At 36.8% G+C, this 17,002-nt stretch overlaps 1 protein-coding gene across 1 annotated transcript in view; it reads right to left on the bottom strand.

Moving 5' to 3' along the window:
• Positions 1–5,088: 5,088 nt before the first annotated feature.
• The window catches only part of CACNA2D1 (calcium voltage-gated channel auxiliary subunit alpha2delta 1), a 518,973-nt gene continuing 507,059 nt past the window's right edge, over positions 5,089–17,002 (bottom strand). Inside the window, exon 39 of the mRNA XM_055283400.2 lies at positions 5,089–8,961. Coding sequence (XP_055139375.1) covers positions 8,935–8,961 — 27 coding nt within the window. The 3' untranslated portion in view covers positions 5,089–8,934. The remainder of the gene's footprint in view (positions 8,962–17,002) is intronic.

The following is a 17,002-nucleotide window of genomic DNA, read 5'->3' as shown; positions in this document are numbered from 1 at the left end:
TGAGTAATTATCATGTTTAGTTTCAAAAATAAGTTTCTATTGTATTTCTTTTGTGTTAACTTTTAAAATTAGTAATAACTGACATTTTTATCATAGATTTACCAATCCAAACAAATACTTTTTAATGCATTCGTTTACTTTGTTTTTTTAGTAGCATTTTTAGAATTATTTTTTCACATTTTCTTTAGCTGTTTGTTAGCTGTTTAATCTTTTTATTCTTTGTGACTTTTTGTTGGATATTAAAAGACTCCTAACATTGCATATTAATTTTCTACCCACGACTTTACTGTATAACTTAGTGTTTATAATATTGTCTTCATTTACCTGATATAGTATCAAAAACAAGTAATAAACTTACCTTCTTTCCAGTTTCTGTAATTCACTTCTTTCTTTTCTCATTGAAGTTGCTATTTAAATAGCAATACTCGAAGTCACTCTTGAGCTAAGGTGTCTTGATAAATTCATTAGGTCATTTTGGAATTTTTTTGTGAAAGCAGTATACTTTAGAATGCTTTGAAGTACTAATGAACAGGATGAATGAAAGCATGCCTAGGAGGGGAATGCCTGTGAGAGGGTTCTGAAACAGAGCAGTTGACTTATGTGGCCCTGAGTATTCCAAGAAATGATGTGTTAACCTCATTTTACTGATGAAGTAATCAAGGCAGAAGCAGCATCAGCCTTTTGTTCTTTCCTTTGTCTTATCTAACATTGTTTGGTTTGCTGTCTTTCTCTTGACCAGTTTCTGATGCTGCTTGAGGTACTTAAGCTGCTCTGGCATCAAGTTTCCCTTTTCGATGGTCTTCCTTTAGTACTAAGGGCTAAGTGTGCTCATCTTCTCAAATATGTTATCAGTTAGACTTGGGGGTCCACTGCCCACTTGGTTCTAGTGATCACTCATGTTAATCCTGAAGTGATACTAACCTCTAAATCTAGTTAGTCTCTTGGCACAGCAGGTACATTATTGACTTCCCCTTTGATACGTGTCACGTATGAGACAGCACAGTTACAACTTAGTGCAAACTGAGAGCCTTGGCTGTTGCCAACACGGAGATCAGAAAATTTCTGAATGGGATGCAAAATGTGGTTGAGATTATAGCACCAGCATGCCTCCTGAGGGTTCACAGCGGAATGAAGTAAAGAGATCCTGTAGCGGAGGCTATAGAAAGACTGCTGTATTGGGAAACTGCTATGTGCCTCAGTCCCCATGCTAGAGTTCAGCTTTTCTGGTGGGACTGAATCCCAGTCCAATATCTTATGAGCAGCCACCTCAAAGGCAAAACTTTCTAATGTCCACATAACCTACGAGTTCTAAACCTTCGCTACATATTAAAATTCTCTGGGAAGATATTAAAAAAATTACACATGGCCAGGCATAGAGGCTCACACTTATAATTTCAGCATTTTGGGAGGTCAAGCAGGGAGGATCACTTGAGTTTAAGAGTCAGAGGCCAGCCTGAGCAACATAGTGAGACCCTGTCTCTATTTAAAAAAAAAAAAAAAAAAGGTGAGTGTGGTGAGGCTTGCCTATAGTCCAAGCTACTTGGAAGGCTGAGGTGGGAGAATCTCTTGAGCCCAGCAGGTCAAGGCTGTGTGGTTGTGTCACTGCACTCCAGCCTGGGCGACAGAGCGAGACTCTGACTCAAAAGAAAACAAACAAACAAACGCATGTCTAGGTTTTAGGTTTCAACTATAAATTACTGATTTCATTAGTAGGTTCCGCAACTGTGTAGTCAGTCTGAAAATCACTGATACTACTTGGCTGTAAAATATCATCTTTCTTCTTTACTTTTCTGGCTGGCATTCTACCACTCCATAGACACTCCTGGGTACTTATGGTCCAGAAAAGCCTGGGTCTATCAATTCCCTTTGGCCATTGTTCTTTGTATTACCTACTTGGTAGATGCTCCACTGTTACCCTGGCCCACCTAATAGTCTATCCAAGTCTGGTAAATTGTTTACTGAGCTATAAGGAGTAAGCATAATTCACACTTAAGTCACTTACACAGGTACTTAGTAACAAAGCCATCCCAGAAACCAGGTGCACTAACTTCTAGACATCTGTTCTTTGCATTTTGTCTGAATGCTTTTCACTTATTTCATTATTTACTTTACTGTGTTCTGGAGTCTTCCTCTTTCCCCACATTTGGGCCTAGTATACTAACTAAATATAGATTACTGATTTTTTTTTTTTTACATAGTTTTTCCTTTGTACTCATATCTCATTTTAGACAATGCTAAAAAGATCATGATTCATTATTTTACATAGTAACTAACATCTGGAGTCAATTAAAATGAGTCTAACTCATATGCCACATGGTACAGAAGCTGGATGAAGTTTTTTATTGAAGCTAGACATTGGTAATGTAATATGTAATGTATATAGACTATCACATTTCATTCCTCATGTCTTTGGACTTAGGTGCTATAAGAAGGCATGACCAGATGATGAAAAATTATGATGTCTCTAATTTTTTCAAAGAAATAACTGTTTTGCTTTCATCTAGGTCCCCAAAATTGTGCTTTAAAATGAATTACAATATGCAAATTATTTTTCATACTCCAAGACTGAAAGGATATTGAAATAAAAGCAAAAGTGTGACAGTGTTGCCTACTGATGTTTCTCATAAGAATCATAGTTCCCTTATTTTTTTTCTTTCTCTTTAAACCATTAAGGAACAAGCAAGAGGCCATTGATTACATATATATTGTGGCTGATAATCAGTATTTCTATTTTAGGAATTATCTCTTATACTTAGCTAGGAAGAAAAATGAATCAATTTAATTACATGGGCAAAAAAATCATTCCTAAAAATCATGTTACTCTAAATTAAGCATCATACTAAATATGCACATGAAATTTTACAGTTTGACACTTTGCTCACTAAAAAACTTAAAGTGGTGTCATGTATTTGGCCTACAACAAATAATAGCAAATGTGCTATCATTCAATATTGTATTATCAAATACAGTTGGACTAAAATGAAAAAAATCATAACATATTAACCTATGTTTTAATCTTACGAAATCACATTCTAATTGCATTATATATGAATTTCAGAGACATTCTTAGACTTATTTTATTTTATTTTATTTTATTTTATTTTATTTTATTTTATTTTATTTTATTTTTTGAGTCTCACTTTGTCACCCCGGCTGGAGTGCAGTGATGCTTTCTCAGCTCACTGGAGCCTCTGCCTCCAGGGTTCAAGGGATTCTCAGGCCCCTGTCTCTCGAATAGCTGGGATTACCGTCTCACACCACCATCCCTGGTTAAGACATTCTTAGACATTCAAGCTGCAAATAGAGCCTCAGATCACAGTTTCCATGCATAGTATTACATTAAACTATTTAGTAAGGACTCCACTCTTATTTATATATGGCAGTTTAAATAGTGGAGAGTAAAATTTTACCCACCACATATAATTGAGAAATGGGATACAGATCATTAGGAAAGAGTGAGCCTAAAATAGAAGTTTCTTCTCGAGAGAATATTTTAAGTATAGGTTACTCTAATTTTAATTTAGTATTCTTTTCTTTTATAAATTTTACTCTTTTTCTCCCATTTACTCCAGTCACTGTGTGATAGCATACCCAAATTTCTTTTACCTATAAATTTATTTAGTATCTTCACACTACAGTTATACCATTTATTTATACACTCTTAATATGTGTCATATAGGTGACAGCATAGTTGCAAATTAGTCCAAACAGAGAATATTGGCTATTACCAACATGGAGAGGATCAGAAAATTTCTGAATGGAATGCAAAATGTGGTTGAGATTACGGCACCAGCATGCCTGCTGAGAGGTCCTGGAGGAATGGGGCAAAGGGACTCTGTAGCTGAGACTACAGATAGACAGGCTGTACTGGGAGAAAGCTAAGTTTCATGGTATCAGATTCCTTCAACAAGTACAAAAGTGTTAAAGTGGGATCCAAATTGACAGAGGGAGAATCAGCAAGCTCCACTTGAGAAAAAACACTGTACATTTCCTATGGTTAAAGTAAATAGCATAAATTATTCCATCAGGGAGCATACTTACTGCACTGGAGGCAATGGCCCAGTGTCTTGGGCCAGACATGGGAAACTATGAAAGCAGATGTCAGTACGTGGAGCAGGCATTATACTGCTAGATACCTCCCATTACCACCCACTTTTTTTTAATCAATAAGAGAAGCAAGAGAAGAGTCCTAAGAGCTCAAGCTTCAAACCCTTAAGAACCTGAGTTACCTTGTATTAGCCAGATACTCATTTGTACTACAAGACACAAATTGGGATTTGTGAGTTAAACTTCAATTAGGTAGAAATATAATTGCAAAGGAGCACACTGAAATTGGGTCCATTTTGTAACCACAACTATTTAAAGCATATTATAAATTCTGAGTGCATTGCCCTACTGCCTTCTCACATTCAAGGTCACCCTTGATAAGTCTGAAAATTATAGTCAACATGTATTAACAGCTTATTAGGGCTAAGGTATTGCCAGCACTTAAAGGTCTGAACCATAAAAGATAGAAACTATTATTATCCTTATTTTGTGGTAGAAGTCATTGAAGTATAAGTTAAATAAATTTCCTGAATCACATGTTTAGTAAATTGCAGCATCTGAGTCTAGAGTTAATACTGCATTACACAGCTTCCCAGGGCAGTCATCTTCTTGTTGCTTTTTGTATAACTTAAAAAATGTCTTTAGAAACTTTGAATATCTTCTTATCTCTACTGTTCTGAAGTTAAATGCATATATGTCTAATTATGACTCTTTTAAAATTCAAAGTGATAGGACTGTTGTGGGCTCTTTTATATTGAAATTTGTTTCTCATATCAATCTGTTTTCTCACATTAATTTGTCTTTTTTCTTTCTTTTATGGAAACCCTCAAGTAGCGAAATAATGGGAGCTTAATTCTGGGGTGCAAATGTCTACACTAGAAGGCTTCGTTATCCCATTTTTTCCCCTAAATTTTTGAGCAAGAGAATTGTCGAAGTGAGAATTGACTAGATGAATCCTTGAACAAATTACAAAACTTAGTGACTTTCAAAACTGTAGAAACTTCTTTCTTCCATATCTCTTCACTTTGGAATGCAGGTTGATAAAGCAACCACTATCTTAATGTTTCTGTCTGTGGTTGATGGAAGGAAGGTTCCTGAAGGGCATCAATTACATGATCTTGCCTGGAAAGGACTTCACATCACTTTCTCTAGCAATTCATTGGCCATAACTAGTCACATGGTCCTACACAATTATATCAGTGAATTAGTTTGGGAATAAATATGTATTGCTTATGATTTGCACATCCAGTACCAATGTTAGCAAGTTGTTATTGTTATCTAACAACAGTTACTCAATACATACACAGTCACTGAATTTCAGAAATGGTTTTCCATTTCTATGTTTTATCATACTGATTCTGAGATTAGAGCTTCTCTGAGGTCTTCTTTCGTGCATTAGTTCCTAGTTTCTTCCTTATAGCATGTATCTTCTAGCATATGCTAGCTTGTAGCTTTTCTGCTGATTTCATCCAATGATTCATTCTCAATTACCTTCTGTGTTCAACCAAAGTGTTGATCTTTCTACCTGGTCATAACAGTCACTTTTTACTTTCTGTTCTCCTTATCTTACATCTTTCATTCTTAATTGTAATTCTAGAGGAATCTTACAAATAGTAGGGCAAACTATATGTATTATCTGCCATCATTAATATGAAGCCAGGTGAGAAAACTGGTTTTTCAGTCTTATAGTTTATTCATATATTGAGACACATCTAAATATATGAGGAAAAATACTTTAGATGTTTGAGAGAATCTTTCCTCATGAATCAAAAGTATAAATCTGTTCTTACTAGATTTAAGGAACAAGTATAATATCAAAATTTTAAGCTTTGATTTGATATTACAGTGGGATTTAAACAATAACTAGTTCTTGTCTTGAGGAAGTTCAGGATTTATCAGAGAGATAAGATACACAAATATAAATATATAGTACTAATTTAAAAACAGAGTATATAAGTAGCATGGTATTACAAAAGATGGAGAACTTCTTTTCACCTCATAAATGCAAAAAGTTCATATAGGAGAATATTTAAAATGAATATTCCCTCTGTTCCTTACCCACCTCACTACCCCTTCCATATTCCACTTTTCTTGCTCTGCCAATTCATCCATCTAAACTAAATGTATGATACATTTAATTCTTTCATAAGAAATTTGAGAAAATTCCTACTTAGTGCTTAGGATTCATTTTAAGCATGGCTCTTATAGGCTGAATGTTTGTGTCCCCCCAAAATTCATATGTTAAAACCCCAGCCTCCACCAACCCCCTACAGTGTGATGGTATTAGGAGGTAGGGCCTTTGGGAAGTAATTAGGCTTAGATGAGCTTACAATAGTGGAGCCATCATGAATGAGATTAGTGCCCACATCAGTGACTAGAGAGAGCCTGCTTCCTCCTTCTGCCCTCCACCACGTGGAGATACAAGTCAGTAGTAGTCTTCATCCCAGAAGAGGCTCCTCACCAGAAGCCAACTCTGTTGGTAACTTCATCTCAGTTTTCCAACTTTCAGAACTACAACAAATACATTTCTGCTGTTTATAAGCCACCCAGTCTGATAATTTATTATTGCAGCCTGAACTAAGTCAGTGATCTAAGACCTTAGACACAGTTTAGTTATAGAACTTACCTAAGAAGCAAGCAATTATTTATGCATACACATGCAAATTAATACCTTTTTAAAAGACATATGTCCTTTAAAAAGCTATATTTATATGAAATTTGAATAAGATTGGCATAAAAGAAGGTTGAAGGGTCCAAAGATTCATTAGACTAAAAATACATTTGTTGCCTACTTTTTACTTTCCTGACCTACTACATCTAAGGCTATGACTTCAAGTGTTGTTTATATATTGATTCCAAAATCTATATTGTTTCCTCTGAATTTTCTTGCTGAGATATAGACTTTTATATTCTACAGCTGCTCTATACCTTTTTACACTTATAGACTTCTAAAACCCAATCTTACCAAATAAACTCATTATTTCTCCTCCTGAATGTAGTCCCTCTCTTAACTTCCCCTACTCAGCAATGGCTCCATCACATATCTGGAATCATGGTTAATTTCTAGATCACGTTGTTTCAATTAGGATTCTTTGGCTTCAAGGAATGGCAAGTCTGACTAAAATCTGAATAATTCATTATGCTACCTAATAGGTTATACTTTCAATTGTCTCCACTCATCCCATTGGTGAGGGATGACTCCTATTCATTCCTAGGATTTCTGCCCTAGGAATATGGAAATTGCTGAACATACAATACCTAACAGTGGAGAGATGAGATTGACAGCAAATTATACTCACAGCTTGGGGAAGAAGGACTCTGGACATCATTCAGGGCCGCATGGGGTTGCATTCAATGACAAAGTGAACAAATAGGGTTTGTGGGAAGCTTTGTAGTGCAGTATCAAGAGCGTGCAGTTCCTTCTAGTTTTGGAGGGAGGATGTATTTGGCTTTCTTGAACAATTCTACTGGGCTGGCAAGGAATTGAAACCCATTACTCTGAGATAAGCAGGAATGGTGCCTGGTTCACTTAATATGGAGGTGACCGGATTCCAAGAGCAGAGTAGAAAGAAGAACCTGTGTTCAGGCCATGCATGGCTGTCCCAGTTTCAGATGTCAAAGTGGCATATAATATTTGGAATTAATTTTAAGCCTTACACTACAGTTATTAAGAGCTGTTTTCTGGAGGGGATTTCTGGTGGTCTCTCCTAAGGAACAAATGTTAGAGACTTTAGCCACATTCTGAGAGCTCCAACCACATGAGTGTTTCCCAATTCTTCATGTTATCAGTCTTTCAGTATTAGCCTTAGGCCCTGATCACCTGGCCAAACAAACCAGTAACTACTAGCCAATGTACAACCTGATCTCAGGTCATGACTTCCAGGTAACAAGGAAGACAAAGCATAGTGCTTATTGTCCCACTTACAAAGGGTATTTATTTTATTCATTTTATTTCACAGCCAATCTTCAGTGGGACTTAATACTGTAGAAATCTTCTGTAAGTAATGCTAATGAATTACACAGAGCTATCTATAGTGGTTGTTGTTATTTGTCCTCTTTGAACTGGTCATAAAAGCAATCCATGAAGCCCTAATTAGGATAACTAGAGAGGGCCATGAGTAGGAATGCTAAAGTCAGAGTACCCAGCTCATGCAACTGATTTGTGCCTTCAAGGTGTTCTCAGGTCTAGTCCACATACCACAATTCTACCTTATCTGTGGAATGCTATCAGGCACAGTTGACCCCTTAGTAAGCTATGACAGATGGATAATTTTGGACACATAATCAATTCGTGTCCCACACATTTGACTTGCAAGATTATACATTTCATTTCTTCCATAGACTTTGTTTTGAAATCTATGTTGTCTGTTTGTTTCTTAGTTGTCTCCCAACCCCCTTCAATAAGAAATAATTTTTTAAATGAAAGTTAAGTGCCTCACTTAAATACCCTCTTATTCTCCTACTTGGGAAAATAATCTCTATAAAGAGTCTAGATTAGATGCAAATATTTTGAGCTCCAATGAATACGTAGGTTTGTAAGGTTGAGTAGCGGAAGTACTTGCACTGATTTTGTAATTGCCCAAGAGGTTCTTTCTGCCCACTGCACAGGCAAAATTAGCTCACTGAGACAATGGTATTTCAGTGAAGAAAGGCTTTAATTGATGCAAGGCTGACCACACAAGAGACGACGTTATTACCCAAATCAGTCTCTCTGAAAGATCAGAGGTTAGGGTTTTTCAAGGGTAGTTTGATGGGCAGGGGGCTAGGGAATGGAGAATGTTGATTGGTTGGAAATGAAATCATAGGGTATAGAAAATGGTCCTCGTGCACTGAGTCAGCCACTAGGCAGGGCCCACAGGCCTGGTTGGGTCATAGGTCTGAGTGAAGTCAGCTGGTTGTCAGAAATGCAAAAATCTGAAAAAAAAAAAAAAAAAAAAAAAAATATCTCAAAAGACCAATCTTAGGTTCTACGATAGTGATGTTATGTATAGGAGCAATTAGGGAAATCACAAATCCTGTGATCTCTGGCCATTTGACTCCTGAGCAGTAAGGGATTATAGAAACTATGCCTACATCTTAGCAGACTTCAGGCTCCTCTCATAACCCTAACCTTGTGGCTTTCACGAGTTTTATAAAGGCAGTTGAGTTTAGGGAAGGGCTATTACCATCTTGCTTTAAGGTTAAACTATAAACTAAATTTCTCCCAAAGTTAGCTTGGCCTATGCCCAGGAATGACCAAAGACAGCTTGGTGGTTAGAGGCAAGGTGGAGTCAAATTTCTCTTAACTGTCATAATTTTGCAAACACAGTTTCAATTGTATCCTGGACTACATGGAACTTTGTCATGTTGAGGATACCATTCAAATCTGACAGTTACTAATATAAATATTTTGGAACAGCATGTCTAAAACTTTAGTCTCCAGTATCCAAAGAGGCTATTCAAGCATTTTGTGTTTTTACTTTCAGAGGGTACTTTTGTTTTTTTAAACATTAAAGGTTCTACCATAGCTTATACGAGAGCTAAATACTAATAGAAACTTCCTGATGTGGAAGTTCTGTGCATTTTTGTGAAATATTTTGTGAACATTGTTATTTCCATGGTGTTTATACTTTTTTGCAACCCAATGGCAAAAAGGGGCATGAGAGGAATTGGGAGCCGCCTTCTTGCTCAGACAAATAAATGTTCCAACATTGATCTAGTTCTTTCAACTAGATTTAGAGAGGGGACCAAATTTTATTATTTTTTTTAGCACTCAAAAATTTCTATTTATGTGTGTGTGTGTGTGTGTGTGTGTGTGTGTGTATAATGTAAATATTAAAAGCTTGCTAAGTGGATATATAAACAATAATAAACAATAAGAGTAAAAAATAGAAAGAATTTCAGCCAGGAGTAGTGTCTCACACCTGGAGTCCCAGGATTCTGGGAAGCAGAGGAAGAGGACAGCTTGAGCCCGGGAGTTTGGGACTAGTTTGGGCAACATAGTGAGACCCTGTCTCTATAAGAAAAAAAAATTAACTGAGTGTAGTGGTGAATGTCTGTGGTCCCAGCTAATCGGGAGGCTGAGGCAGGGGGATCACTTGAGCCCCAGGAAGTCAAGGCTGTGATTACATCACTGCATTCCAGCCTGGGCAACAGATGGGGATTCCAAATCCCCATCTCAAAAAATAAAGAAAGAAAGAAAGTAAAACATTAAAAGAAAAAAATAGGAACAATTTAAGTTTTTAATAAATCAGCCATGGCTCAGTTTTATTAAACTTCAACATGTGCTTTCCAATGGCTATATTTAAAAAAAACTATAATCTTAAATTCTCATGTATCATTATACTATTGTTGTTACAACTAATAGACTGACTTAATAAAATGATCTCCTTATCCATGATAATGGATTTAAAACTTATGTATTCATATCTTATGATCCTTGTTAAACTTCACTGTCAAGTAAAATGTTATACAGTAACCTAATTCATGCTTTGAATACCTGTTTTATCTAGGTACATGTTTGGCACTGGATCACATATATAAGCTTATATCTTTGGATCACTACATTTCAACTATGGTATCAGAGATACTCAAGAAATGATTTTCCTATTTAGTTATCACAAAGTGTGGGAAGGGATGGATAAGAAGAAATAGAGTCAAATACATATTTTTACACATCTGTGGGAATTTTTATAGACATTAACCAGCAAGCAAATTCATGGCAGTAGGATGAAGTTGTACTGGAAACAATCAACCCACAATGTGCTCCTGGAATGCACTGATAGCCTGTACTTCTGGGAGCATCTGAACTGCTTGTTCTTGAATTAGAGCCATTTAGATAAAATTTAAATACTGTAGTATTTAGAAAATATTTTGTATAACATTTAATTCATTGTTATATGTGCACATTGAATATTTACTTTAAACTAACTTGGGTTCTGAGATTCCACCATATGGAATAATATGGTGCAATTACATGCCATGAGATGTACATGATTTAACACTAGGTACAAAGCCAACCTCTGGAGAAGTCCACAGATAATTCTCCTCACCCAGTTGTATTCCTCTCCCTTTCCCACTACAAGAGGTGACCTAATTAAGTTTCGGAATATTTATAATAACTGACACGATAGCACTTACTATATGCCAAGTATTATTTTAGCCCTTCTACGTTTATTAACCACTTAATCAAAGCAATTCTGTAATGCTGAGTATATTAGTACTATTATTCTTTCGACTTCATGGAGGCTTGGAAAGAGCAAGTAAATTTGCCCAGGATCACAGTTCTAATAAGTGAGAGTAGTATGCGAGGAGATGATGATCACACTAGGGGAGTGTTAATGGAAATGTAGAAAACTAGACAGATATCCAATATAATTTAGAAGTGAAATTACTTGGCTCAAAACAGGATCTTGGTAAAAGAAAAGGGTAAGAAGTACAATAATTCCTATGCTTTTGGCTTGAAAATTCTGTGGATGTTGATGTCATTTACAAAGCTGGGGAATGGGGGAAGGAACTCTTTTAATGGAAGGGACAGAATGTGAAGTGGTGGAGGATACATTGCAATAAGAGTTATGTAGGGACATGTTAAATTAGGGATGCCTTTTTTTTCTAGGCTGCATTCTAGGGGGAAAAAACTGAAATGGACACTTGCATATAGGTGGTTTTTTGCAAAGAACTCTCAGGAGCAATACCTGTGAAGGAAGAAAACAGGATTGAAAAAGAAATTGGTGATGTACAGTTGAAACAGAGGTGTCAGTCAATCTCATGGGAAACTGGAGCTGGGATGGCCCTCCAGAGATGGGCTGAATGAGACATGTTACCAAACCTGTCCTTCTGTCCCTTTGAAGTGGGTATTACTTGGAGAAAAGCAGCTTCCTCCACCCCAGAGTAATTTCTGGGGAGAATCTTAGCTATGAGCCACAACTAGTCAACTCCCCTGGAAGATGGGAGAATGAATACCTCGGTTTTGAGGCACACTCGGGTGGAGAAATCAAATTGGCCATCTACTATATCAACTTGGATGTAAGAATCTGGACGTAAGGGAAAAACCAAGGTTGGAGATATAAATTACGGAACTCATAAGAAGCATTTTCCACTCATATACCATAATGCCAAGGGAATATGTATGGTGGGTTGAATTGTGTCCCCAAAAAAGAAATGTCCAAGTCCTAATACTTGAAACTTGTGAATGTGACCTTATTTGGATAAAGGGACTTTTCAAATGTAATTAAGTTAAGGATCTAGAGATGCGATTAGCCTAGATTTAGGTTAGAACCTAAAACCAATGATATATGCCCTTATAAAAGACACAGGAGGAAAAAACAGACAAACCGAAAAGGCCACGTGAAGGCAGAGGCCAAAATTAGAATTCACTGCTACAAACTGAGGAATGCCTGGAGTAACAGACACTGGAATAGACAAGAAAAAAAATAAATTCTCTCTTAGAGGCTCAGAGGGAGTGTGATGCTGCTAACACCTTGATTTTGAATTTCTGACCTCCAAAATTGTGAGATAACATACTTCTGTTGTTTGTAAACTACCACTTGGTGGTGATTTATGGCAACCCTAGGCAACCATGATCATATGTAACAAACTTCCTATGCCTAAGGGATAAAATGATATTGAGAAGCTAATTCCCTATAAGGATAATAACAAAGATTTGTATACTACTGAGGAAATCACTGGAAGAAATTATGTTGTTATTTGTGAGATACTTAAGTTAACCTCAGTAATATTTTGTATTTCTCTTTAATTAGGAAAATAGGAAGCTCAAAGCATTAGCGAAGACTACTTAATATTTTATTTTTATATACATATGAATCCTACTACATGAAGGGCACACTACTAAACTTTCACGATGCATATTTAGGAATAGCCTGAAAGAGAAATACCAAAATAAACGACAACTTGAGTCACTGAGGACTTTGAAACCCTAGGAATAACCCCTGGTGGGTGAGAATAGAATAGGGTTCAGAAGGTTGGTGGAATTTTCTCCAGGCACACCCTACTCCTCCTTTGCAATCAGTAACAATACAAGGAGAGATTAAGGAGGAGGTTGCCCCTGATTGTGTAAGCACAGTGATATAATACTTAAGTGTTACAAAACTCAGGCATCTGCTATCTTATTATCAGCAAAACAGTAGCATTGATCAAAATGCTCCTGATTCATAATGAGTGGTTCAGTAAGACTTCAAGGTCTCACTATCCCAAGAGACAAATACAGAAGGGTTTGAGACATGTTAGGATTATAGTCTTTCCTTTGGATTAGACGGAGTGACTCAGACTGGCTCAAATCAGCAGCAATCTAGCTTAGGAGGCCACGTCACACCCTAAATGGTATCCCTTGGGATGGAGTGGCCCTGCGACGTCACTATTATATAGGGATTAATAAGACATGTACTTGGGTGTTCAGGAACACACACATGGTTTGAAAGCACAATTTTAGGGTTTTTGGGATCAGCTTGAAGCTATGTTTTCAGATTTAGCTTAACCATTCTCTCAGGCTTTTTTATTCATGAATTTCTTGATTCTCCATTCTCGTTTCACAGCATTTCTTACTTCTATTTATGAAACAGAATAATAGTGTATGCAGAAATCTTTTACTGAATTATATAGTAAATAATTTAGGGCTATGGTTTAGGTCTTTTGGTGTTATACTTCCTTACATATGGTATCTAATATGTAATTTATAATATAAATTGGCTGAGATTGCTTTACAGTTTTGCTCTTTTCTTCAATTTAATGCCATTTGGGTGCAATGATTTTTCACCACAGAAAAAAAAGGTTGAGGTATCAAGGCAGTAAAGGATTCAAGCTTTAAAGAAACATTTTCCACCATAATTTTGTCTAGTTACAGTCCATGTTGTATTAGTCACAGTTGAAATACAAACAACTGGGCCAGGAGTGGTGGCTCACGCCTGTGATCCCAGCACTTTGGGAGGCCGAGGCGGGCGAATCACGAGGTCAGGAGATCGAGACCATCCTGGCTAACACGGTGAAACCCCGTCTCTACTAAAAATACAAAAATAATTAGCCGGGCATGGTGGCGGGCGCCCGTAGTCCCAGCTACTCGGGGAGCTGAGGCAGGAGAATGGCGCGAACCTGGGAGGCGGAGCTTGCAGTGAGCCAAGATGGCGCCACTGCACTCCGGCCCAGGCGACAGAGTGAGACTCCATCTCCAAAAAAAAAAATAGAAACAACTGGACTTGAGACTTTCTTGCCCTGTCTGTATTGCTCATCCTAATTATTTAAAAAATCAAAATGTGTTGATCCTTTCCACTTACTTTCCTCTCTTTATCTAGTGACTAAATTTACTTGCTTACCATCAGTTGTGAGCCACTTAATGTCTTTCTTGAGGCTCTGCTGACTCTAGAATTTAGGAGAATGTAGGAAGTCCATCAGTAAACTTAACGGCTCAGTATTAAATCAAACTTTCTCTTGAATTCTCATTTTGCATCCTAGGTTTATTTTTTAAATCATTATACCTTTTTTATTTAAAAATGATCTACCTAATCTGCCATTTTCTCTTTGTCCTGTCCCACTTTTACTAATCCCAGAATTCTGATTCAAAAAAACAATTTAGGGATAGATTCTTGAGTTACAGATAAGACAGTCTGAGATGCAGGTTGACATGTCTTATTGGGTTTTCCTAACCTGACACAGGGTTGTACTAAGTGGAATGATGTTATATTAGAAGGAAAAGTAGAAGAAGCCCTCCGGAAGATGTCACAGCTTAACCATTATTTAAACTGAGATGGAAATTTGATTGAAAAATTAACCAAATGTTTGACTACTTGAAGCATTCTTGTTATTCTGGCAATTCCAGAGACAGTATGGTTATCAGGAGATTAGGTTCTTATTTTACAAGTTGGTATTATTTATTACGCTCCTATTTTATGCCTGTCCTATATCATTAATAATTGTTCCCACCATATTGCAAAGAAAATGCTGTGACAATTTACAATTGCAGATTCTGATCCCCTAAGCTCACACTAGTAAAAATTAAAGCTACAGTTGAGACTACGTTTTTAACATTCTAAAGTCCACACCTTTTTTTTAAGTATGCCACATTTTCATAGATTGTAACAGAGATATGTTCCAAATATCTCACTCGGCCCAGAGCGGAGTGTCTAGTAAGCACTTGGGTTTTCTTTATTTCCAAGCTCTCCCTGTTTGTTTCCTAAAAGGAAGTAATTTAATATAAATGTTATTTAGGATAATTCTGGCAAACATTCAAACTCAAATCTATGTTGAAAAACAGAGGAGAAAATGGCCCAACCACTTCAGAACACCAGAGAATGCTCTAGAGGAGTGGTAGCATATACAGTGGGTATTAAAATATAGGTAACGGTAGAAAGGAAGTTAGGAGAAGGCATTGTGGGAGTTGTGTTCAGCCGCGGAAAAATGAATTAGTGTGTTATATTTGAAAAACTTTAGGTAATTTGGTAAGGTTTAAGTTAAAATGGCTTTTTTTTTTTGGTGTTGGGATATGAATGAGGGGAATATGAAGTCACAAGTAGCGAGAGGCCTGCTTCTAATTGGTGTCATATGTCCTCCTAAGGCACTTATATTTTATTTTATAGGCAGTGGGGAGTCACTGAATATTTTTTAAAGGGGGAAGATGTGATCAGAGGTAAATTTTAGAAAGTAAGTACCATGGGGGTGGGTTGAAATGGAAAGAAACCCGAAGTAGGGAAACCAGTTGGGAATCATTTAAATGGTTGGGCAGGAGTTGACAAAAGTCTGAAGAAAGAAAGTAGCAGTGGGTGTAGAAAGTAGTGGGAAATCAAAAGGTATTTAAGGTGTAGGCTTGTCAGAATTTGGTCATTTAATGACACTAAAGTTTCTAGCTTAGCTGACTTTGCCTCTTTGACTAGGTCCTGAGATACACAGGGCAAAAGGAGGAAGAGATATTGAGAAAGATGTTAGTTATTTTCTAGGTATGTTAGATTAGTCGTATATTTAAGACTCCTAGGTATGAGTATCCAATGACGATTGGGAATTTGGACCAGAATGAAGATAGGAAACCGTAACATTTAATAAAATCATATAGGTAAAGAATTTCTAGACACCAATATTTAAGGGGCAGATGAGTCGGACTATCTTGAGAAGAGAGTGAGTGAGAAGGCAGTGAAGCCCTGGGACTCAGAGAAGTCTGAGTTTTCAGAGGGAAACTGACAGAATATATTGAGTTGCAATGAGCAATTAAGAAATCATCCAAAGCAGTTTTGGAGAGGTTGAGATGAAATTTCAGGAGACTGAGGACTAATGAAAAGGAGGACAAGTAGAAATTTAGCAGAGAAAATTAAAGGTTTTTAATGAAAGGAAATAAAATGGTTGAGGTAATGCATTTTTGTTGAGGGAAACTTAAGTATTGGCCCATAAGTGAGAAGAAATTTCTTCATGCATACCCTAAGCTGTTAGCTGAAGTCAAACATTCTCCCAGAGCTAATGTTGCCATCTGCTTCTCCATTACTTAGTCTGTATCTACTGTGCTCCAGATGTCTAATTGTTGCTGAGATTTGGATGAAGACACCCAGGGCAGTGGGAATCTTCCATCCACCTTCTTCCCAGCTCAGTCACTAAACCCAAGTCAGTTCCCATCAGGTTCTTTCCTTCCATCTGCCATCAACTCCTTGTTACCAAGATCTTTTTATTGCATAGTGCTTTTTTAGAGTTAGTAATATATGCCTCTTCGTGCAATTTTTGGACGAATATTCTCCCAATGGTCTCCTGCAACTCACGTGTGTGTTTCTCTTCATTATATTTCCAGTGCCCAGCAGAGAGAAAATTTTAAGATCTTGGTAATATTCGTTATACCTTAGAAATCTTCTTGATGTCGTGTTTCTGTAGGCATTCCTAAAATCATCAGCATCAGAATGATTAAGTTTCTGAGGTAAGAAAGAGGCCTGAGTGACTATTAGGTAGTGACTATAATCCTTGTTATCATACACATATATTTGTTGAGTGAATA

The sequence above is a fragment of the Symphalangus syndactylus genome, chromosome 6, assembly GCF_028878055.3.
Source record: "Symphalangus syndactylus isolate Jambi chromosome 6, NHGRI_mSymSyn1-v2.1_pri, whole genome shotgun sequence".
Taxonomy (NCBI): domain Eukaryota; kingdom Metazoa; phylum Chordata; class Mammalia; order Primates; family Hylobatidae; genus Symphalangus; species Symphalangus syndactylus.
Note: the sequence above shows the minus strand (reverse complement) of the source record. Positions and strands in the feature narration are given on the sequence as shown.